The sequence below is a fragment of the Saccopteryx bilineata genome, chromosome 3 (genome assembly GCF_036850765.1).
Source record: "Saccopteryx bilineata isolate mSacBil1 chromosome 3, mSacBil1_pri_phased_curated, whole genome shotgun sequence".
In the NCBI taxonomy this organism is placed as follows: domain Eukaryota; kingdom Metazoa; phylum Chordata; class Mammalia; order Chiroptera; family Emballonuridae; genus Saccopteryx; species Saccopteryx bilineata.
Window position 1 is genome coordinate 18,601,975 of NC_089492.1, and position 25,058 is coordinate 18,627,032.

Sequence of the window (25,058 nt, forward strand, 5' to 3'; positions counted from 1 at the left end):
TTAACCAAAACACAAACCCTATCAAAGTTTATTATATTTCACAGAGTCAACAGCTTAAAAAATAGACTGCCAATGAATACTTTAATGTAGAACCACAATGTAAAAATAGGAACTTTAATTCTATGACTAGAATACAAACAGATAAATAGGCTTCTTCAAAGGGAAAAAAAATACTTGAGGGGAAAAATGGTATAAGTATAAAGCAGGAAATGTAAATATCAGTTCAGTTCCTCATTGCCAGCATGGCATTTATATCCCAGATGAGATTTCGTAATTGATCCATAATTTGCTTCAGCTGTTGGTTCTTCTGTTTGAGCTTCTGTAGAGACAAAAGAATTTATCAGAAATGAAACATAGACCATGAAGTCAACAGGTTAACTGTCATAAATTAGGACTCTGGACAGTCAGGCTATTTTTTTCAGGCAGACGGTCTCAGTCCTTTTCTGGCCATGAGTGTTCACTGAATAGGCCTCCTGATCTAACTCAGCCCACAGGTGCCTGGCTACAGCCTCCACCTCCTTTTGCTTGTCTACTTACATCTTTGAAGAAAATAAGCTAAATATGTAATTGTTCTCAAACCTGAGTGTCTATGTTTCCCCAGAGGCAATGTCACATATGTCCCATGTAGAGCAGATTCTCTGGGTTTAAACTCAGCTCCCTTGTGAAATGTATGATGCTGGCAAATTACTTAACTTCTCTGTGCCTCAGTTTCCATATCAGAAAGATGGAGATAATAACTAAATGCACCTCGTAAGAGTGGATATGAGGATTAAATGATTTGACTCACGTAAAATGTTAGAACTGTCCATGTAGAAAATACAGTATAATATAAACGTAGTATCTAATGCCAATGGTTTTTCAGAAATGTGGCAGAAGTCACCATTTGCCTAAATGTGAAGCAATCTACAGCTAATTCTCAAAACTGAAGACAGAAGGGCATAGCCCCCACGGTAATCTTAAGAACGGAGATTTGCTGGAGGTACTGAATGCACATGACACGTGTCTGTTTCTCTGTGTCTGGTTCTGACTAGGAGACAGTTCCTAAACTTCATGTTAAGTATCCTTTCCTCAAATCGTAGGTGGCAAATATCTGTCTACTTAGGTAAAACCAGATAAAAATAGAGAACTTCTGGTCAAAGTGTTTACTAGTTATATTATTGTAGCATTATTGTTCAGTAACCTTTGGGAAACATTACATTTATAGATAATATAATTAATTAGGTAATTTTAAAGGCACTGTATTAAAATATGTACCTCCACACAAAGTAGTATATGTTCATTATAACGAGGCCTAAAGATCTTAATTTTGATTTCATTAAAGAGCAAACCAAGATTAAGTAAATTGCTGGTATTACTTCTGTCTACAGTTAGAGAAGTAACAGGAAGAAAGTAGCTACAAGGGACCGAGAAATTCTTGTTGGAAAACAGAAAAGCAATTTGCAGAGACTTTAATTAAGTTTAATTCATATTTGAAGAGAGTATTAACACAACAGCCAGATAAAACATCTGACCATAGAGTACACAGGGCATGTGTACAGGAGGCAGTACCACAAAGCTCACTTTAACATGGTTTTGGGGGGAAAGATGCTGGCAGTAGTCAGTCTCCTTGTTCAGTTTTCAGATGGCCTGCCTTCTAAGTTCTGTTGGCATAAGCATGTGCTAGTTATTTAGGCACCTGTGTTATCATCTAACCAAATTGTCCCAGATGCTGGGTGAGATGACAAATGAATGGACGACTGGTACCATGGCTATAGTTGTTTTTTCATCCTAGAGACCAAGAAATGGACATCTGTGTCAGCAATGACGGGGAGCATGAGAAGAGGTACATTAGAATAAAGGCATTATATTCTGAAGTTGGAAACCTCAGTCCCAGTTCTAACTGTGCCTCTAAGTTGCTGTTGAGCAGAGACAAATTCCTTATCCTCATTTTTCTTGTCCATGAAAGGGGATTATAGAATCTATTAGGCCCCTGCCAGTTCTACTTGTCTGAACACTCATCCATAAGATGACAATCAGTTACACAGACACAACTGATGAGCAGTAAGTTTAGTTTAGTGAACTAATTAATGGTTTCAAATGGTTCCGAGTCAGCTGCCATGGCCTCCTCTCAATTCTCCTTCTTCAGAAGGGAGAAGGGCTACTGAGTAAGGACAAAAGACAGAGAAAGAATACGAGTTGATTTTTAAAAACACCTTATTTGAATTAGCACCTTCTAACATATTTTGAACAAGAACACTTTTGAGTTTCAGAATTTCTGATGGGAGTGAAACTCTGAGCCACATTCTGTCGCATAGACACTGGCTCTGCAGCGAGCACTGTAAGGGAGGAAAAGGAATGAGAACCCCTGCCCAGAAGGAATTCAATACGTAGGAGGAAGACACTGGCCAAATGACTAGACTCCAGCCTGGCCAGGTAAATGGCAGAGGAAACACCTCAGAAGTTGTGGAAACCCAAAACATAGACACACAGCCTCTGACTGATAAGGCAACAAACAAGGAAAAAATTTTTGTTTCGGGTCTAGAAAAATTTGTGGTGAGCAGAGGTGGAAGGAGGGGAGCTCTGAGCTTGGTAGTGGGACCCAGTAACATTCCTGAAGGAATATGATTTAAACTGCAATGAAAAAGGGTGACTGGGCCGGTGTATGGGACGGGTTCTCCTAAAGAACTGAAATGGTGACAAATCTTGTCCATGAAGGACACAGGAGAAGGATTTAAGTTTTGAAAACAGTGAAAAACCATTCAAAGGCCAAGTCGGGTGAAATAAACTCATGATCACATTTTCAACTAACATTAAAAAGTAATCAGAAGTGATAAAATTAGATTCTGACATAGTTAAAAACAGTCTTTAAAATCAGTATCAAAATAGAGGTTACAAATGGCTACCATAATGGCTGCCTCACTGGAATCAATGCCTTCCTTACCAATATGACTACTTTTAAGAATACTCATTTGGAAATATTTATATAAATTCTGATATACTTGTTTTTAAAAAATAGCTTCATTAATTCTTAAAAATAGTATAAGAAATAAAAATATAGGATATTATCATGGTAATGTTGTTATACAAGGCAGGTAAAAGTAATTTTAGAGTTGTTCATATGGAAAATAATACAATAATTAAAAAATAAGAATATAAGATTAAACTGTGTTTCACGTACTCACAACTGTAAACATACTTTTGCCTCATCCATATTATAAGGCACGTGGATAGTTTTTCTCAAAGATGTCAGAGTGTTTTAAATTTTAAAAATTAGCATACATGTAAACTATCTAGAACTAAAGCACATCATGTAACTTCAACAGCAAAGCTGAAAGTTCTGCTTATTGGTGGTTAAATTGTAAATACATTTTAATGATGTGATCCAGAACTTAATATACACAATCTTGCCACTGATTGATTTTAACAGAGGTTGACAGCTGCTATTATCAAAATCCATCAGCTGTGCCTAATTTGTTACATTAACAGGTGAATGTGTAAGGAGAGTAGATACTTAAAAAAATGTTTATGCTAGATCATGCCATGTAACTTAATATTCATACAAAGGCTGTGACAATTGGTCAAAAATGTTTTAATTTCTAAATGCAAGCACTGAGTTAAATGGCAACCCTGTAAAAAACTATCCATATTAGCTTTCAATTTAATTTTACCATCAACAAAATATTTATAGTGTTAAGCAAAAGAGAACTCATTCTGATGTTCTTAAAATATATGTATAGTCTCAAACAAGTGTTCGTCCTTTACTTGGGTAGTAGGGCTTATGGATTCTGGAATATGAAAGGAAAATGAAGAGTATTTAAATGAGCCATATATTGATGACTGAAACTAGGCCATTCTGTCTTCTGATGATTTACATCAAACACTGAGTCCAAATTTTGTGCTCCAAAGAAAGCTTCATGGCATTATGGCAATCATGTAGGTGGTTAGAAACCAGATACATCATGTAGATTAAATAGTAAACACGCACCCTGACCAGGGGTGCAGTGGTTAGAGCATGGTCCCAGAGTGCTGAGGTCGCTGGTTCAATCCTGGGGATGGGGACGCCAGCTGGACCCTAAGGTCACTGGTTCAAGCCCTGGTAAGGGCACATATGAGAAGCAATTAACGCCAAACAACCAAGTGGAACCATGTGAGTTGATGCTTCTCTCTCTCTTCCTCTCTATCCGTTTTTCCTCTCAAAAAAATAGTAAACATACTCCATCAGTGTCGTTCTATATAATTCAAGTACACAATCAATGACGGTTAACTGGGAGATATATAAAGCTGCTTATTTTATGTAACTTATTTAGAATAAAAAAATATACATTGTAATAAAATTCTGAATGTTTTTAATTGAATGCCAAAAACTTCATTTTATGACTGGTCCATAAAGTAACAATCATTTAATACAAGCAAATGCCAATATATAGAAACATGGTCCAACAGTTTTGGTTTTGTACCTATCACAACATGACAAGAGTACAGGAGATGGGTGCTGATTTACGTCCATCAGCCCCTTGTCCGGGGAAAAGAAACCTATTCACTGGGTGAAATGTGTACTGTGGTAGACAGTACCTCTGACTGGTTCATGGGAGAAGCTCCTGCACTCAGACGAAGCCTGGCACTAAGGAGGCACCCCTGAATCAGGATATTTTAATATTCGGTGGAAAAATAACAAAAAGCCTAATCAAAGAGCGTCCCAAAAGCCTTCAGGAGAAAACACGAACAGGCCAAATAGAAGTCCCCTAGCAATCATGTTGAAGCTTGTTCTTTGTTTTGTTTCTAGTTAATTATGGTCTGTTAGAATAAAAAAAAAGATATGGCTATCATTAGTCATTTTAACATTCAATGGCAAATTATTTTAATGTGTTACTAAGATTGCTATGAACCATAAAATTCTACTACTACTACCTGACAACTATTAATTTTAAAAATTTTGCATAACAGGAAAGAACTGATTAAAATAACAGACAAAAGAAAGTTTATGAATAGAGATGTGTATAAGTAGTTAAAAATTAAATCAGTAAATTTAAACTTATTTTTAGTACCATCTATGTGATTATAAAATTAAATCAGGGCAACATTTTACCGTCCGTGGGCGGCTACTGAAAATAAACACACTTTTCACAGAAACACTCTCAGGTGTGTGTGCTATTAAGGCAGAGAACTATACCAATTAATCATGAGCTTACTCAGTGCTTTAAAGGTTTTCAGTTCCATATTTTAATCTTTATTCTAGAAGGGAGGTACAAAGTTGAGAAGTTGGAGGGAAAGAATAAATAAAACATGCCTGGGTATAAAAACTGGACTAGCCTGACCTGTGGTGGTGCAGTGGATAAAGCGTCGACCTGGAAATGCTGAGGTCGCCGGTTCGAAACCCTGGGCTGGCCTGGTCAAGGCACATATGGGAGTTGATGCTTCCAGCTCCCCCCCCCCTTCTCTCTCTCTGTCTCTCCCTCTCCTCTCTAAAAAAATGAATAAATAAATAAATTTATTAAAAAAAAAAACTGGACTAGTGAAAGCACAGGTGCTCACTCCCACACCTAACCAACAGGTGAATGAGCACACTCTCCGCCCCGCCCTTCCACAGGCCCCGCCCCTCTGCAGGCCCTGCCCCGCCCAGTAGGGAACAGGAGGTTTGTTGTTCCTTACAGAATGGTAGCTAACAGTTGTGGTGCACCGCTGCCGGCACAGCAGAAAGCAGGAAGACGGAAGAGCATCGCTCTATGTAGGGAGCTACCAGATTCCTCTCTGAAGAAACAACAGTCCTAAAAAAAAATCTTGGAAACTGATAGTTGGGAGTCCCTCAAAGAAAAAAGGCTCCTTGCCTCTCAGTCTTGGTACAGTGAAGCCAACTCATAAAGCCTGTGATTAGCTCATGTTAAAGCATCAGATGCTAACCAGATCCCTCAGAACCTCCATCAACAAAACTAAACAAACAAGGTCTGGCAAACTATGGCACATGACCTGTTTTTATAAAACCTGTGAGCTAGTTTTAGCATTGCAGCAAAGACAGTATGTGTCACACAAAGCCTAAAATATTTATTATCTGGTCCTAGTCCTTTAAAGTTTTCCAAACCCAATAGCAGAAGATTCTAGAAGAATATGTTAAGATATCTGAAGAAAAATAATTTAAAACATGGACTTTTTTTTTAATTTTTTTAATTTATTTATTCATTTTAGAGAGGAGTGAGAAAGGGAGAGAGAGAGAGACAGAGAGGGAGAGAGAGAGGAGAGAGAGAGACAGAGAGAGAAGGTGGGGAGGAGCTGGAAGCATCAACTCCCATATGTGCCTTGACCAGGCAAGCCCAGGGTTTTGAACCGGCGACCTCAGCATTTCCAGGTCGATGCTTTATCCACTGCGCCACCACAGGTCAGGCCTAAAGCATGGACTTTTATGACCAGCCAAACTATCAACTGGCCGGACAGGTGAAGGCCAAAATCTTATGTGCCTGCATTCCTTTCAGTGAAGCCAGCAACATACGTACTTCACAAAGGAGGCAGGAAACCATGAAAGAAGAAGATAGGAGGCAGAGGAAAGAGTGAAACCAACAAAAGAGGTGAAGGAAGAGCCCAGGAAAACAGCTGGCCAGCAGGCCCACAGAGTGTTCAATCCAGGCTGAGCAAGTACACAGAGGACTTCGGGGTGAAAAAGAGAACCAATAAACTGCTGGGTGATTTTGACTTTGTGGAAAGTTGGAAAACAGCACTGAGATGCTGCCACAGATGCTTAAAGAAATTAATCAAGCCTGACCAGGCAGTGGCGCAGTGGATAGTGCATCGAACTAGGATGCAGAGGACCCAGGTTCGAAACCCCAAGGTTGCCGGCTTGAGTGCGGGGGTCACTGGCTTGAGCGTGGGATCACAGACATAACCCCCTGGTCACTGGCTTGAGCCCAAAGGTTGCTGGCTTGAAGCCCAAGGTCGCTGGCTTGAGCAAGGGGTCACTCGGTCTACTGTAGCCCCCTGGTCAAGGCACATATGAGAAAGTAATCAATGAACAACTAAGGTGCAGCAATGAAGAATTGATGCTTCTCATCTCTCTCCCTTTCTGCCTGTCTGTCCCTCTCTCTGTCACACACACAAAAAATAACAATCAAAATTGTTAAAAAACTACAGACATTAATAATTAAAAGCAATATATCATTCAACCAAGGAAATGTAACCCTAGATTACTGTGTGGCTTAGCAATAAACAATATTCATGTACCATAATGAATATGAACACAGAGTTATTTATTGAACCCCAACTGTGACTAACTGCACTGAAAGGCTCGAGGGAAGGAAAGTAAGTAGGTGAGTCCAGAATGAGAGCGCACGAGAGCTAAATTCTTTTGTGAAAAAGTAAAGCTTTTACATCATATCATTTGTATCTGTTGTATCTTTCACCTAAAATTCAAAAAATTCTAGATCAATAGCTAGTCATTTAAAAAAATTAAACATATTGGGGTAACACTGGTTATTAACATTTATATAATTTTCAGGTGTTCAAGACTGTAATTTGACATATGTACCTTATTGTATGCTCCTCACCTGGTGTCTAGTTTCCTTCCATCACCACAAATTTAACTCCTTTACCCACTTGCCCTTTCTCCACCCTCTTTCCTCTCTTGGAAATCACCATTCTGTTGTCAATATCTATGAGTTTGTTTTGTTATTATTTTCTTTTTATTTTAATTGACTTTACTGGAATGGCACTGGTTTGCAAAACCACACAGATTTCAAGTAAACAACTCAATACAACACCATCTGCACACTGCACCGTGAACCCCCACCCCAAGCAAAGTCTCTTTCTGTTCCCATTTCTCCCCACTTTGGCCACCTCCACCTGGCCCCCCCCTCCCCCTCTGGCTGTTGCCACACTGTTGTCTGTTTTGTTTTATATTACATGTACGAGTGAAATCATATGGTTTTTGTCCTTTTCCGACCGGCTTATTTCACTTAGCATAATAGTGTCCATCCATATCGTTGCAAATGGCAATATTCCATCTTTTTATTTATTTATTTATTTATTTATTTTGGTATTTTTCTGAAGCTGGAAATGGGGAGAGACAGTCAGACAGACTCCCACATGCACCAGACCCGGATCCACCTGGCACGCCCACCAGGGGGCGATGCTCTGCCCCTCCGGGGCGTCGCTCTGTTGCGACCAGAGCCACTTTGGCGCCTGGGGCAGAGGCCAAGGAGCCATCCCCAGCGCCCGGGCCATCTTTGCTCCAATGGAGCCTCGCTGCGGGAGGGGAAGAGAGAGACAGAGAGGAAGGAGAGGGGGAGGGGTGGAGAAGCAGATGGGCGCTTCTCCTGTGTGCCCTGGCCGGGAATCGAACCCGGGACTTCTGCACACCAGGCCGACGCTCTACCACTGAGCCAACCGGCCAGGGCAATATTCCATCTTTTAATGGCTGAGTACTATTCCACTGTATATACGTACCACATCTTCTTTATTCAGTCATCAATCAATGAACACTTAGATTGTTTCCATGTTCTTGGCTATTGTGAATAATGCTGCAGTAAACATAGGGGTTCATATATTCTTATGAGTAAGTCTTTTGTATTTTTTGGGTAAATACCAAGAAGAGGAATTGCTGGATGATATGGTAGATCTATTAATTTCTTGAGAAACCTCCAGTTTTTCATAGTGGCTATGCTAATTTACAGTCCCACCAATAGTGTACGAGGGTTCCCGTTTCTTCACAATTCTCTCTACCACTTGTTATTTCTTGTCTTTTCGACAATAGCCATTCTAGTGAGTGTGTGGTCATGTTTCACTGGGGTTTTGATTTGCATTTCCCTAATAACTAGTGATGTTAAACATCTTTTCATATCTGTTGGCCATCTGTAAGTCTTCCTTAGAAAAGTGTCTATTCAGGTCCTCTGCCCTTTTTTTAATTGGATTGTTTTCTGATTGTTGAGTTGTGTTAAGTCTTTATATTGGGTTGGGGAATAAGTTCGTAGCGTTTTTACCGAAGACTTTCATTTAAACAAAAAACAATAATTATATCAATAAGTTAATCAATTATATATTTGCCATTGCTGTTTACAACCTCTTCCCACCTCTCGACCAATTTGTTGATGCCGTTCCGCCAAAAATCGCCTGGTCTGGTGTCAAAGAAGTTGTTGAGCCAGTTTTTAAGGACCTCTTTGTTATCGAAGGTAACGCCCTTCATATGGTTTGACAGGGAGCGGAAAAGATGGTAATCGGTCGGTGCAAGGTCCGGAGAATACAGCGGATGCTGAAGGACCTCCCATTCGAGCTCTTGGAGTGCGGCTTTGACGACTTGTGCAACATGGGGCCTGGCGTTGTCGTGAAGGAGTATGGTTTGACCATGTCGATCAGGTCTTTTCAGTCGAATAGCCTCATTCACGCGGTGTAGCTGGGCAATGTAGAGTTCCTTGTTGACCGTGGCATTCTTTTCAAGCATTTCCCAGTTCTTCATCGAATTCAGAAGGCCTTCCGCTGGGCACGTGTCATCGACGTCAAAGTCGCCATTTTTGAACTTTGCAAACCATTTCCGTGCTGTAGATTCGCCTATGACACCTTCTCCATACACGTCGCAAATGTCCCGGGCTGCTTCGGCAGCTTTTTGACCTCGATGAAAAGCAAAGAAGAGCAGGTGTCAAAAATGTTGATTTTTGCCTCCTGGGTATTCCATTTCTAAGCCTCAAAACTAATAAAAAATTAAATAACTCAAAAATACAATTAACATAGTTTTGTAGAGCAGAAAGAGTTTTATCGAATGAATACTTACCCTTTGCCAAACAGCAAACAAATCATTGTAAAATAAAAGAAAATATAAAAACACTACAAACTTATTCCCCAACCCAATATTTTTTAAATATTGACAACTTAACAGCAGTATTGTTCACAGGTATCTTCTGTTGGTTGACTTTTTGTTTTGTTAATGATTTTTTTGCTGTGTAGAAGCTTTTTAGTTTAAGTCCTATTCATTTCCTTTTTACATTTACTTCCTTTGCCTTTGGGGTCAATTTCACAAAAATTCCTCTGAGACCTAGGTCCACAAGTTCAGTGCTTATGTTTTCTTCTATGTATTTTATTTTTTCAGGTCTTACAATCAAGTTTTTAATCCATTTTTAGTTAATTTTCGTACACACAGTAAAACAGTCTGGTTTCATTCTTTCACGTGTGGCTGTCCAGAATTCTTTCTCAACATCATTTACTGAAAAGACTTTCCTTTCTCCATTATATAATCTTGGCTCCTTTGTCAAAAATGAGTTTTCCAAATAAATGTAGGTTTATTAATACTAAAAGTATTACCATGTTTTGATTATATAAAAGATCTTTTAAAAATAATTGAGAATAAGTTATTTCTAAGCCATCAAATCTGATGAAAGGGGAGCTTAAAGAAATGAAAAGTGAAATGAAACATATTTAAAAAAATTATATCCTTTAAATTTACAGAAGTTTATTTTTAATATTATAAAATTTTCTACCGGAGAGAATGAACTATATGTCACATGTAGTACTCTGAAATTATAGTTTACACTGGCATTTTACTCATATATATTTCAATGTATTTTATAAAAAATATCTTTATTACAGAGAAGACAAATAAATAGAACCCATCTACTGTGAATTAATACATTATCAATAGAAACCTGACACTTCTTAATAAATGAATGTCTCATCTCTGGACACAATTTATTCGTCATGATCTCTAGGTCCTAACCTCTGCCTCATCTCCTACTCATTTCCTACTGTGAGTTTTTATGCTCACTCATTACTGCCAAGTTTGCTGGAAATAGTCTTAATATGTACTTCTCCTTTACTTAAAAAAAATATAACATTTATATCACAAAATATATCCATCTTTTTCCTTTCCCCTTATTTTTGATACACATTTTTCTTTTAATTTTCCAATAGTGTTTTGCACATCTTACTTTCAACCCTGAAATGCATTTCAACATATGGTGTAATATAAAAGCTAGCTTAATTTTCCCCTAAAGTTTCTATTTTTAAAGACCAATTTTCCACACAATCTTTCTTCTGTCACATTAAATTCTCATATACAATAGGAAGATTACCTTGCTGGCTATTATTTTACTAATCTATCTATTCCTGTGTCAATATTACACACTTATTGTTCTTATACTATGCCTCATATTACGTTTTAATTTTTAACACAAAGAATGCTGAATTATACTCTTATCAGTATTTTCTTTGCTATTTAGTATACTCTGAAGAAAAAATTTCAATCTGGATTTCATTTGGATTTAATCTTTGATATTGCACTAACGTCTTATATTTGTATACTCTGAAGAGAATGCCTATGGATTTGGATTGTTAATATATTAAAACTATGAAATAATCAAGACTGGCATTTTTAGCATATTTATTGGCCACATAAGAACTTTATATGTTCTTTTAATTATTCAAAGTTCTAAATAAGTAGGTCACATATCTCATTGAGATAAATCCTAACTACTTAATATTTGTTGCAATTGTGAACAGGCTCCTATAACCTAATTGGTTAATCATCATAAGATATATCAACTTACATTAAGCCTTTTTTTATAGAATTTAATGACGGCAGTGATTTGTCAACTGAGCTTCTTTGTGTTTAACAAGCTCGAGCTAAATATATATGTACAAGCTTAACAAACTTAATAAGCTTATATGTATTATAACCCATTCCCTAAAGTTTGTTTCTTTTTGTACTTTCTGTAACTTCTAACATAATAGCAAATACAGTAATGTTAGGCATCTTATTTTATGCCTGATAACATTTAAAACTTATTGGCTATTTATCAGAAATAAAAATATTAAAAAAAAGATATTATCTTAATAGTTTTAAGTCTTCTATAAATCAGCAATATTTGAATTTTATTAAATGACATTTAGATTTGAGAATATTTTTTCTAATTCAATCTATTGACATTACATAATATATATATACATATATATATGTATATATATCCTCATGTACCTCAGAATATCCTCTTCGTGCTGGATTGTTTATATCCTGTTGAATTCTATTAATGGAATTAAAATTACAGGAGCAGGAAGGGGCATCTGTACATGACAGTGTGAAACTGGTACTTTTATTTATTGTGCTGTGGTTAGGTTTTAGTAAGGCTGGGCCATGCTTCTATCATGGAAAGAACCAACAACTTGACCTGTTTCTCTGTATTTCATGAGAGCTATCTGAACATCTTCTGAACTTCTGAAAGTATCAGCAATAGAGTCGTCCCTGGCCATATCGTGGTTCACTTTTCGTGGTCTCGTGGTATCGCGGATTTTTAAATTGTATATATCTAATATTGTATCGCAGATTTTTCGCTATATCGTGGGATTTTGCCGTATACAGTATAGGTATTTTTATATATTTATTATTTTAAATTATTTTTGCAGTAAAATAAGCATTTTCTAGTCTAAAAAATTGAAAAGGTTTATAAGATTGTGGGGAGGGTTTATAAAGCCTTAAAATACAGTGTGTCCATAAAGCCATGGTGCACTTTTGACCGGTCACAGGAAAGCAACAAAAGACGATAGAAATGTGAAATCTGCACCAAATAAAAGGAAAACTCTCCCAGTTTCATACGTATTCAGTGCAGTTCGATGTGGACTCACACACAGATATTTTAGGGCTCCTTAGGTAGCTATCCTGTACAGCCTCTACGGACTCGTCACTGACTGATGGCCTACCAGAACGGGGTTTCTCCACCAAACTGCCGGTTTCCTTCAACTGCTTATCCCACCGAGTCATGTTATTCCTATGTGGTGGCACTTTGTTATAAACGCGCCGATATTCACATTACACTTTGGTCATGGATTTGAATTTAGCGAGCCACGGAACACACTGAACTTTCCTCTGTACTGCCCACATCTCGACTGGCATGGCCGTGGGCTGCTCCACTGTATACACAGTGTTACATCATCATCTGCGCATGCGCACATGCTGCCACATCATCCTACAGAAACTGGGAGGGTTTTCCTTTTATTTGGTGCAGATTTCACATTTCTATTGTCTTTTGTTGCTTTCCTGTGACCGGTCAAAAGTGCACCATGACTTTATGGACACACTGTATATCTAAGTAATAAAATAAATATAAGGTCGCTACTTTGCAGATTTTTGCCTATCGTGCGGGGGGGGGGGGGGTTCTGGACCCTAACCCCCGCAGTAGACGAGGGACCACTGTACATACATACACTTAAGCTCAGAACTTTGTTTGGCAGGGGGAGTAGGTTAGGGTATGCTTTGAAAACTTTCTCAATTTCTCATTCAGGTGTTGAGACACTCACATGTCCTATTTGTGAATTTTTACCATTTGTCGCTCTAAATATGCTGTGAACTATCAATAGAAAGCCGTAAGTCTGCCTAGAAAAGAAAAGAGTCAATGGCCGTGACTGAGAGCCTGCGAAGCTTTCCTAAGGGCTTTAGTGCATGACTTCTGCGGTCTCTCTTCTAGCTGTTCACATGACATTTCTGCTCACTTTGTAGTTCCTGGCTGTACTCTGAGTTACATTTGCCACACAAACCAGTCATTTCATGTGATGCTATAGTTCAAATTATGTTTGTCGGTTACATCAGACTCCCTTGTAAATTTTGTCAGTAATTCCGAGCTATAAAACATGCAGACTATAATCACTTACCTTATTGACTTCAGCAATTTCTCGCCGTTCTTCACTCGCAAAACGAGGCGGGCCAGCCCGGTCGTCATTCTTTGAGCCGTCCTCTTCCACGTAAGGAATAAGTTGCTGGAAGGAACAAAGGTTAAAAGTAAAAAATATGATACAAAATTTCTATTACACTGGTCTAGATTATGAGTCAGATTAAGGTCAATTTTTATACTTTTAATAGTAGAGAAATAAATTTTAAATTAGGTTATGGTCTGAAATAAGAGCATTAGAAGTTTATCATTTCAATGCATTCTGTACATTAGTTTTTCAGGTTTCTTCTGCGAAGTAGTCGTTATAAGACTTAGTTGTCACATATAGCTGAGTAATGCCCTACTTTGTCAATCAGCAAATATTTAATTGCCAGACACTGGGTGAAATACTGCAAAAATAATGACAGGTACACTGTGATTCCCGCACCTAAGAAATTCTAGTCCCTGGAAAAAGAATAGGCTTTCATCCATACCAGAAAGAAAGGAACTTCATGGATGTGCATTATATAAATGTCATTTACTTCCTATGTAGAACCTAAGTATTTATGCAAATCTTAGCAGTATTAATTCCATTTAATTGGGAGAAAGTTTTTTTCTTATTGTGTAGGAGAAAAAATGTATACCGCAATGAAACTTCTAGCAGAATTATATCATAATTAAATATGTATAGTTTGTGAGGGAGTTTCTTAGATATGACAGACTTCAGGGATCATCTAGTTTCAACCGTCACATTACCAATCCAGGAACAGGCCCCAGGTAAGTCACTGTACAGCCAGGAGTCATCTGGCTAAACTTCAAATTCTTGGGACAATAAAAACTTACACACACTCACAACCACTCTTCTTTCTTTCCCTTCCTCACTTCCCTCTCTCCTTCCTCCCTCCCTCCCTCCCTCCCTCCCTCCCTTCCTTCCCACCTCCTGAAGGCGGTCAGTCTCCATTCCTGTGCTCCAACTCCTCTGCCCTCCTGCTTTACTCCTTATCCCGCTCCCAAGCCTTCCTTTATCATCTAGACATGACCTGATCTCTCCCATGTGGAGGAAAAGAGCTAAAAAACCCTTGACTTTATCCCCTCTTCCAGCTACTGTTTTCTTCTTGCTTTTTATCTAAGCTTCTTGAAAGATGGATATCCCCTTGCTGGTGCCAGTTCCTTATTTCCTGTTCTATCTTTGACCCTCTGTGATCTGAATTGTTGTTGCAACCATTTCACTGAAGCTCTGCTCAGATACACTGACAAGTCTCCTTCGGCAAAACCGACTGTACAGTTTCATTCTTCATGTTCCTTGACTTCTCTGCAGCCTCTGACAATTTGTCAACCACATTTCTGATCTTCCTCCAACTTCTCTGTCCTCTTCTTTTCAGGCCGTTTTGAGTTTACTCTTTCTCTGCTCATCCCCTCATGCTCATCACTCAGAAAGGAAGCACTGATCACATGAATTTCTATGTGAGACAACATCCAAATCTTCCCAGCTACCTTTGGCGGTGGAGCTATAACTTGTCAACAGGAAAGGGCCATCTACAACAATATCATATACCTAATTAACTGAAATACAGCTGTGATCCAAGGTTAAATTTACAGAATATATTTCAGAACTAAGAGTGATTCACTAAGCTAATCTAAATTATTAATGATGAAAACATAACCTTCATCCATAAAGAACTCACATGAAACCTATTTAAAAAGTTATGTGACAATACTATTAAAACTCCTACTAAAAAAATAATCATGCACTAATTTAATTAAAAGGAGACACTAAAAACAATGATAAAAATTGCCACAGTCAACCCTCTCATTCCAACAACAAAAATTCACTAATAAGCCTGTATGTTAGTCTACAAAAATATTATTAACATGAAAATATAGTACTAATTCTATATATATATATTTGTATCACATTTTCATCTTCCCTAGTCACTAAAACTAATATAATTCAAAATCTGGAACTAGTGCAAAAAATAGGAGAAAGAGAGAGGGGGAAAAGTGACAAATGCCCAAGACACTCTTCCATCTTCTGCTCATCCCCCCTCCTCTACAACGCACCTCTACCGGAATGGGGTCCATCCCTCCGCAGTTCTCATTGCATTTGTCATAGACCAGCCTCAGCTTCCGGAAGAGAATAGAAAGTTGGCGAAGATGATCCTGGAGCTTTGCTAACCGATCTTGGTATGTTCCAGTGTGGTACGTGACACCATTTGGGAGCTTAGCAAGTAAAATAAGACAATAAAAATACAGAGTAATGAAAATTAAGACTGTCCATAAGTGAAGCTAGCAACAAACAACTTAAAGATACATGGAAACTGATCATTATTTATTTAGAACTTATAACTAAATATGTATCTTTTCTGCCATGCTGAAAGTCATGGACAGATCTTCCTTTCTCTGTACACTGTTACATTTTATCCCCACAATCTATCTCTGAAGCCGTCCTAACATAAGATTTAGCAACATTTGTACCCCATTTTCTAGTATACAGGGTGCTTTCACTATAAGCACTTACCCTTGAACTTATCTTGGGGATTAGAGTGACAAAACTATCTACTTACTGTCCAATAGCTAGATCGGTCCACTTTTTCTACACCTCAGTTCATTTTTTTTCTTTTTTAAACAGATGTAGTAAAAATGCAAAAATAAGTACATGGTGTAATGTTTAGAGAAAAAAGGAAAACAAGACACTATCATTACAAAAAGGTAAAACCATAAACATGAAGAAAAGACTGGAAAGGCTTTGATGAAAAATATATCAGTGAGATAGGTTTGAATAATTTATTTCCTTCTTTTCTCACTTTCAAATTTTCTATGATATAATGGTTTATAAGATGAAGAGATGGGTCTTCTGAAATTATTTGAAATGAGATATTATTAGGATTCTCAGAAATTCTTAGGTATTAAAACATTCTGAAGGACAATATCTCAAAGAAATGTGATAAAAAAAACCCAAAAACAACCCAAAGACCCAGTTAGTAAAATTACTTTAAAAGAGAAAGGCATTAAAAGTTCACCACCTACAACAATGTAGGATTTCTCCTCTTAGGCTTTCCAATCTGTGATCTTTCATAAACACTAACAATCAAAGAAATATTTCAAAGGATCCCTGCACCTTCCTGTTTGGGTGACGATAAGGAGTCTAAGGTTATATCTTTCATGCAGACAGCACTATGTACCTTTATTATGGCCTTTACTGGATGTACCTCTTTGCCCATATTTTCCACTTGGTGAAGACTGGAACTTACTCACCTCTTTATCGCTGTATTTAGTACAGTACTCACAAACAGAAGGTTTTAGCGTACAGCCAAAATTATTTTACTTATTGAGTTATTTTCCCAATAAATCTATACCTAAATTTCACTTAGAAGCATGTTATGTAAAAGAACTCTTTTTTTTTTTTTTTGCATTTTTCTGAAGCTGGAAACAGGGAGAGACAGTCAGACAGACTCCCACATGCGCCCGACCGGGATCCACCCGGCACGCCCACCAGGGGCGACGCTCTGCTCACCAGGGGGCGATGCTCTGCCCGTCCTGGGCGTCGCCATGTTGCGACCAGAGCCACTCTAGCGCCTGGGGCAGAGGCCACAGAGCCATCCCCAGCGCCCGGGCCATCTTTGCTCCAATGGAGCCTTGGCTGCGGGAGGGAAGAGAGAGACAGAGAGGAAGGCGCGGCGGAGGGGTGGAGAAGCAAATGGGCGCTTCTCCTATGTGCCCTGGCCGGGAATCGAACCCGGGTCCTCCGCACGCTAGGCCGACGCTCTACCGCTGAGCCAACCGGCCAGGGCCGTAAAAGAACTCTTAATAAATGTTTCCATAAAGGAAAACAAAATCATTTTAAATGCAAAGAATCACCCTCCTTAAATTCACATACTTAGTAGGTTTGGGTATTGGTTTTCATATACAGCATCAGTTTCTCAAAGAAGGGAATAATTAATTCATTCAAAAAAAATTGTTAATCACTCTTCACATCCCAGGTACTGTTCTAGAAGCTGGGGTAGAGCAGTGAACACGAGAGACAAAGTTCCTATACTACAGAGTATAAGTCATCCCAGTGCCCAAGATCCCTTGGTATACACTGTAGAGCACATGCTTAGCGAAAAAGCTCATCGACAATCACCTCCCTCATGAATGCTGATGATGATCCATAAATAGTATATGCTGGTACCCCAGATACCAAAAAAAGCATTCAACTAATTCAATATCCATTCTTAAAACAAAGGTAAAACTCAACAAAAATTTCCCAGTGTGATAAAATACATCTATCCCAGATAAAAAGTCAGCATCATGATTAATACGGAAGCATTTAAAGCATTCTCAATGCAGTCAGGAACAGAACAGGATGTCCACTAATTCTACTAGTGAACAATATTCTGGAGCAACTGGCCACTGCAATTAGAGAAGAAAAAATGTTGAAACATAATAAAAACAGAAGAAAATTAGGAAGAGACAAGACCCCATTTACAATAGCAACAATAAAGATAAAGTATCTAGGAATAAACTTAAATTCCAAGATAAAAATGAAAATTTAAAATACTTCATAGGGACACAAGGGAGGTTATTCCATGTTCTTAGTTATTAAGACTCAATATAATACTGGTATTGGTTCTCTCCAGGTTAGGTTAACCTATTAAAAATGAGAACTGGATTTTCTCAGAGGCAAACAAGCTGATTTTAAAGTACATATGGAAAATTAAGCAAGAATAACCAGGGTTAATTCTGAAAAATTAGTGTAAACACATGATAGAGACTAATACAGACAAAGTTTGGCATTGCTACGTAAGTGATAGGCGGCTAAGTGAATAGAACAGAACATCCACAAATAGACTTATTTGTATAAAGGAGCACCTGAAATCAAGGGGGGAGGAAATGAATTATCCAATCAACTCTTGAAAAAAGTCAGGCCAGGGCCATACCTCACACTTTATTCTAGGCCAAATTCCATATAGATTAAAGTTTTAAATATAAAACTTGAAGCAAAAGTTATATGAAGAGAGAGGTTCAAATTCATTCAAAGTAAGAAAAATGTTAAATTTTACCATCAAATGATCAGAGATCCCAAATTTAACTCACTGTTAGAACTCTGCTGTTGGTCTTAGGACATGGCAGCATAAACCAGTACAACCCCCATGGAGGGCAATTTTTAAAAATATATCTAATTATAGAAGCACATAGGCATTTCTAAGAATTTATCCTACAGGTATACTGTGCATTTAGGTGAGGTTATTCACTGCAGCATAAGTGTTAGAGATTAAAAGCAACCTAAATGCCCTTAGCTAAAGAACTGGTTAAATAAATTGCAGTATTTCCATGCAGTGAATTTCTACACACTTTAAAAAGAAAAGTAATTATTTTCTGTAAAGTCAGAGTAAACTCCAAAATATACCAAATGAAAAAAGCAAGGTGCAAAATGTTGTGTAATATACTGTTATCTGTGCAGAAGGGAGAAAAATGAAATACACATTTGCTTAAATATGCACAGAATATCAGAAGGGTACACAAGAATAGTAATAAAAATCATTAACAATCACTGCCTGTGGAGAACGGATAGAGAGCTAGCAGAGGTGGTTGGGAGGCAGAATGTTCACTGTAATGTCCTTTTGTATTTCTCAATTTTTAATGTATTATATATTCAAAGAAATTGCTTTAAAGTTGTAAAGGGTAGTCCTGGCCAGTTAGCTTGGTCGGTAAGAGCGTCTTCCAAAACGCCAAGGTTACGGGTTCTATACCTGGTCAGGGCACATATGGGGAGCTGTCAATGAATGCACAACTAAGTGGAACAACAAATGAATGCTTCCCTCTCTTCCTCTTGTTTCTCTAAAATCGATCAATAAAAATTAAATAAATACAGATGTAAAGGATAATAAGTAGAACCAAAGCAATACTTTCTTACACAGGGATTCCCAATTGGGATCCTTGGGGAGACATCTCTTAATCCTACCCCTGGAAATTTTATTCAAAATGTAGCTCACACTTGTAACAGCTACAAAGAAATAACTAGCAGTCTCTTAAAAATTGGTTTTGAATATTTGTTTACATGTAATCTAGTTACTGATATTTTTTTTTGAGAATGTTTAGTTTTTTTCTGTGTTGGCCATGGATGTGTATTTTATCTCTTTTAATATTAAAAACTGTTTGACAGCAAGTTAGTACTATAAAGAGGTTAATAGGAAGAGCTACTAGTTATGTGTGATGTTGGGTAAATTCTTTTCTCTTTAAGTCTCAGTTTTCTTAACTGTAAAATAGAGGTAAAAATACTTCTTAGACTGCTCGTACAACAATGTGCCTGACCAAGGAAAGTACTTGACAAATATTAGCTATTAGTTCTCCAGTCCTAATTCAGTATTTGCATATAGCATGTTAAGAATAAAAAATACATTTTCGAGTCACAGCTGGGAATCCACATATATGCAGGATTGACTTAAAAGTAATATGGCATATACATTGATATAAGTAAATATTGGATTTTATCTGAAGAATTTTTAGCCCAGAAGTTGGTCTATTATGGGAATTATTGTTCTAATTATGCACTTTCCGATAGTATGTAACATTATATTATAAAAATGTGATCATCAAAAATGCTGTACATATATACATCAAAAAGTTGTATGGGGATTTTTGATTGTGCTGGTGGTTGGCACCCCTTAACCCCCACATTGTTCAAGGGTCAACTGTATATTATAAATTCCAAGAGATCATTTAATATATACTTTAATCATTTTAGATATTAATATATTAATTTTTAAAGTAATTGTCAAATATTTCATATCTTCACTTAGATTCCCTTTGTATTGTTTCACACTGGCTTATTGACATGTTCTGAAAAGATTTCTACACAACTGAATTACTTTTAAAATCAGGAAAAAAAATCTCAAGAACTTAAAAAAAAGGGAAAGCAATAAATCACTCTAGTGTACTCGTAGAAATGAGAATTATAAGAGTCTGAAGACCTGGTTTCAAATTTAGCTCTCCAATGACCAACTTTAGGCAAGTCATTTTACATCTCTGAATTACAGAATACTCATCCACAAAACCAAAATGATTATCCATATCATGCAGTACTAAGGTGAGCGAGTATTAAAAGTGAATTAGCAAGGATGGTGATTACCAGAGGGAAAGGAAGGTGGAGGAAGGTCTACCCTGGTCAGCAAACCGTGGCTCGCAAGCCACATGCAGCTCGTTGGCCCCTTGAGTGTGGCTCTTCCACAAAATACCACGTGCGGGCGCTACCTCGATAAGGAATGTACCTACCTATATAGTTCAAGTTTAAAACATTTTGCTCTCAAAAGAAATTTCAATCGTTGTACTGTTGATATTTGGCTCTGATGACTAATGAGTTTGCCGACCACTGGTAAGAGAATACAAGGGGAATAAATGCTAGGAGACTTGACTTGGGTGGTGAACACGTAATATACTATACTGAATAGAATTATACACCTGAAACCTACATAATTTTTTTTTAAGTGAGAGGAGGAAAAATATAGACACAGACTCCCACATGTGCCCCGACCAGGAATCCACCTGGCAACTCCCATCTGGGGCCTATGCTTCAATCAACCAAGTTATCCTCAGTGCCTGAGGCTGACGCTTGGACCAATCAAGCCACTGGCTGTGGGAGCGGAAGAGAGAGAAGGGAAACAGGGATAGGAAGAGAAGATAGTGGCTTCTCACGTGTGCCCTGACCAAGGACTGAACCCGAGACATCTGCACGCCTGGCCACGCTCTATCCACTCGGCCAGTAGGCAAGAAACCTATATAATTTTATTAGCCAATGCCACCCCAGTAAATTCAATTAAAAATGGGTTAGCAAAATGGTGTTGGAACTGAATATCTAAATGCAAAAAAGTGCACTTGGGTTTTCTATAATTATCATTATATTAAAAAATTAACTCAATGTTGATCATAGATCTAAATGTAAAACCTAAAACTATTAAAATTTCCAGAAGAAAACATAGGAGAAATCTTTGTCACCTTCAGTTAGACAAAATCTTTTTAGGTATGACACCCAAAACAAAACCTATAAAAGGAAAATTAATAAATTGGATTCCATCAAAATTTTAAATTCTGTTCTTCAGAAGGCAACGTGAAGAAAATGAAAAGACAAGCTACAAACTGTGAGAAAGTATTTGCAAAGCAAAAGATGTACAATAACAAGTGCTGATGAGGATGAGGAGTAACTAGGACCCTCAAACACTGCTGATGAGAATTAAAATTGTGCAGAACTTTGGAAAAGTTTCTTAAAATATTAAACATTTATCTTATGATCCAGCAATTCCACTGCTAGGCATCTGCCTACTCAAGAGAAATGAAACACATGTTCACAGGAACATTCGTAGACGTATTTTTTTTTCTTTTCCAAGTGTGAGGAGGGGAGATAGAGAGACAGACTCCTGCATACACCAGGACCAAGATCCACCTGGCAACCCCTGTGTGGGACTGATAGTCTGCCCATCTAGAACCATGCTAGCAACCCAGCTATTTTTAGTGCCTGAGGTGGAGTCGCCATAGAGCCGCCCTCAGTGCCCACAGCAATGGATGAACCAATCAAGCCATGGCAGCAGCAGAAGGGGAGGGAAAGAGAGAGTGAAAAGGGGGAGGGAGTGAGGTGGAGAAGCAGATGATGGCTTTTCCTGTGTGCCCTGACCCGAATCCAACCCGCATGCAGGGCCAACGCTCTACCACTGAGCCAACCGGCCAGGACCCACAGAAATATTTTTATAATGACTCCAAAATGAAAGTCACCCAAATGTACATCAGCAGATAAACATATACACAAACTGTGATATATTCATACAATGGAATAGTATTCAGCAATAAAAGGAACAATCAATAACATAAGGAGTGAAAGGAACCAGAGAAAAACGACTACATAGTGAATGATTCCATTTATATGAAACTCTAGAAAATTTATGGTACCATAAAGCAAATGAAAGGTTGTCTGCAGTAGAAGGTCAGAAGTAAAGATTTCAAAGGGCCATGAAGAAACTTTTTGGGGTGCTAGATAATGTCTCACAAACATATACACACATACGTCAGAACTTTTTAACAATGCCTTTACTGTATGTCCATTATTCCAAAATAGAGCTTTTTAACAAAAATTGTCATCATAATCTGAATTCTTCAACCACTTAGATCAGCGGTTCTCAAAGTGTGCGCCCTAGAAGATTTCCAGGTGCGCCCTATGGTATTTCAGAGAAATATGTGCCTGTTGGGGGCCAAAAATCCAACAGGGTTTTTGGAGGCTAGATTTTTGGGGGACAGAGGTGTGGGAAATTGGCTGTAAGCTGACAGTCTGGCCAACCCCCCACCTCACTTGCCTGATAAGGTTGCAAAAGGCTGTTAAACTGTGGTGCTGGATTGTTTACACTACCAGCCATGTTCCCCTGAAAGACTGGAGGCAAGTTTCTTCTATCCTTTGTTTGGTGTAAACTTAAGATGATATGTATGGTGGGGGTTTTCTGCACTCAACACAAGAATAAAGAGAGAGGAATTCTTCAATGTATTGAGAAGGAAATGAGAGTTTGCCTTTCAAATATATGCCCAAACATTGAAGAAATCACTAGGACACATCAGGCTCATATTTCTCATAAACACAAGAATGAAAAAACTTAACTCATTCGCGCCGGGACCTGCTGAATTTACTAAATCTTACTAAGAATGTATCAATATATATAAAAAGATAACTTTTTTGTCGGTTTTTTATTTTTTAACCTCTCTTTTTTATGAATTCTAAAAAGCATAACAAAAAATGTAACATAAAAATGTTTTTAAGTGTCAGAATAAATTTTGTCGTATTTATTTCGTTTACCATAAAAGCACGCTTGGACTTTATATATTTTTTCTTTAATACTTGACTTAATTATTATAACATATTTCTCAGAAATTTGTATATAGTGCACCTACAATTATTTGTAGGATTTTAAATGCGCCCCGACTTCAAAAAGTTTGAGAACCACTGCCTGAGACTCTCAATAAGTATATTGCTGGAAAAAGATAAGTAAATTAAATCAAAACAGGGGAGCGGAGTGAGGCCCACCTTTACCTAGAAAGGTGCTGGAGTTTGGTAGTAACTAGAGAACCTGTTCCAATCTAGAGCACGTGGTTTCCATCACCCAGAAATCCGTCTGGAAAACATCCCCTTTACAGGGCTGACTCCCCCGGCAGACTCGTCAGAGAGGAAGGCCTCTGGATACAAACGGGGTGACCCAATACTTGGAGAGTGCCCCGAGTTCCCACCAACGTCTAATACAGCGGGGCCCCTTTGCCTGGCAGGACCTCGGCTCTCTCCGCGCACGCTCGGCAGCGGCGCCCCCTGCCGTTTCCCACCTGCATGTTCCTCAGCAGCTGGAAGATCTCCATGGTGCGGTACACGATGTCCTGGACCGTCTCCTGCCCGATCCTGCAGAGCGAGGCCGTGTTGACCTCCCGGGCGGCCTGCTGAGCCTGCGGCCCGGCGAACGGCCCCGGCGCCATCCCCGACGCAGCCAGCGGAGGGGTGGACATGGCGCGGCTCCGGCCGCGGCCTCAGGCCCGCGGGGCAGCAGAGGAGGCGTCAGGAGGTCCTCTCGGCGTCCGGACGCTACAGGCTTCGGCGTCGGCCAGAGCTTGTAAGGCCGCGGCGGCCTGATTTCAAAACAGCGGCCGTGACTTCCGCCCGCCCTGACGTAACGCGTCACTAAACGTCATGGGCACCTCCCACTCGGCGGACCCTGGGAACAGTCTCAACGCCAAGCCGGCCTTGATGGGCCGGACCACGGGTGGGGCGGGACGGACGGGTTGAGTAGCCAATCACCAGCTGCACTCTAGCCAGAGGACGGGGTGGGCGGGCTTTCCTAGACTTAGTTTCCCAGGCTCTCAGCTTTTTCTTTCGAATTCGTGATCGAATTCGTTAGTTTCCTCATTGAGCGTTTTCTCTTAACAAGCCTACGAGGTTTGTAGTAGTCTTTTTTTTTTTTTTCAAGTAGTCGACAGGCCCAGAGAGGTTAGTTTGACTTGTTTAGTCACAGACGGCTTGCAACTGGTAACCTGCGATTTGAATTTAGACAACAAAATTCAAGAGTTTGCATGCTTCACTGTGAGCTGATAAATACACCGGAATGAGATTGTTATTGGTCCCTGCTCAAATGTCGGTTTATTGGAGAAGCCTTCCCGATCACCCTTACTATATTCTGCATATTTAGTGACTGTCACATGGAAGTTGTTCAGTAAATACATGTTGAGTGACATGTAATAAATGTAAATGTAAGAAAATAAATGTAAGAAAAGTTAAAGCCATTCTCCCACCTACCTCTTACAGCCCATTTTCAAAGAGGTCAAAGAAAAGTCAGGAGTGTGGAAAAGGGTGATAGGCACAAAATTATTGCATTTTAAAAAGTATCTGAACACTCCATTAGTAAAGACTTTGTAGGAAATGGTTATTAAAAGGGACATCAGAACCACTATAGAAATTTTAAAGAGTGCTTTTACAGCTCC

General features: G+C 38.6%; 1 protein-coding gene across 1 annotated transcript; it reads right to left on the minus strand.

Annotated features, from left to right (window-relative positions):
* MED30 (mediator complex subunit 30) lies at window positions 1-24,245 on the minus strand. Its single transcript, XM_066265777.1, has 4 exons — window positions 23,913-24,245; window positions 15,645-15,803; window positions 13,588-13,692; window positions 1-319 (listed from the first exon to the last, which is right to left on the minus strand). The coding sequence occupies exons 1-4, from the start codon at window positions 24,087-24,089 to the stop codon at window positions 224-226; spliced, it is 537 nt and encodes a 178-aa protein (XP_066121874.1). The 5' UTR covers window positions 24,090-24,245; the 3' UTR covers window positions 1-223.
* Window positions 24,246-25,058: the final 813 nt, after the last annotated feature.

Coding starts and splice junctions, on each gene's coding strand:
- MED30 (XM_066265777.1), bottom strand. CDS start 24,089: ATGTCCACCCCTCCGCTGGCTGCGTCGGGGATGGCGCCGGGGCCGTTC. Junction 13,693..15,644: donor TGGACCCCATTCCGGTAGAG/GTGCGTTGTAGA, acceptor TGTTCCTTCCAG/CAACTTATTCCTTACGTGGA. Junction 320..13,587: donor AAATTGCTGAAGTCAATAAG/GTAAGTGATTAT, acceptor TTGTCTCTACAG/AAGCTCAAACAGAAGAACCA.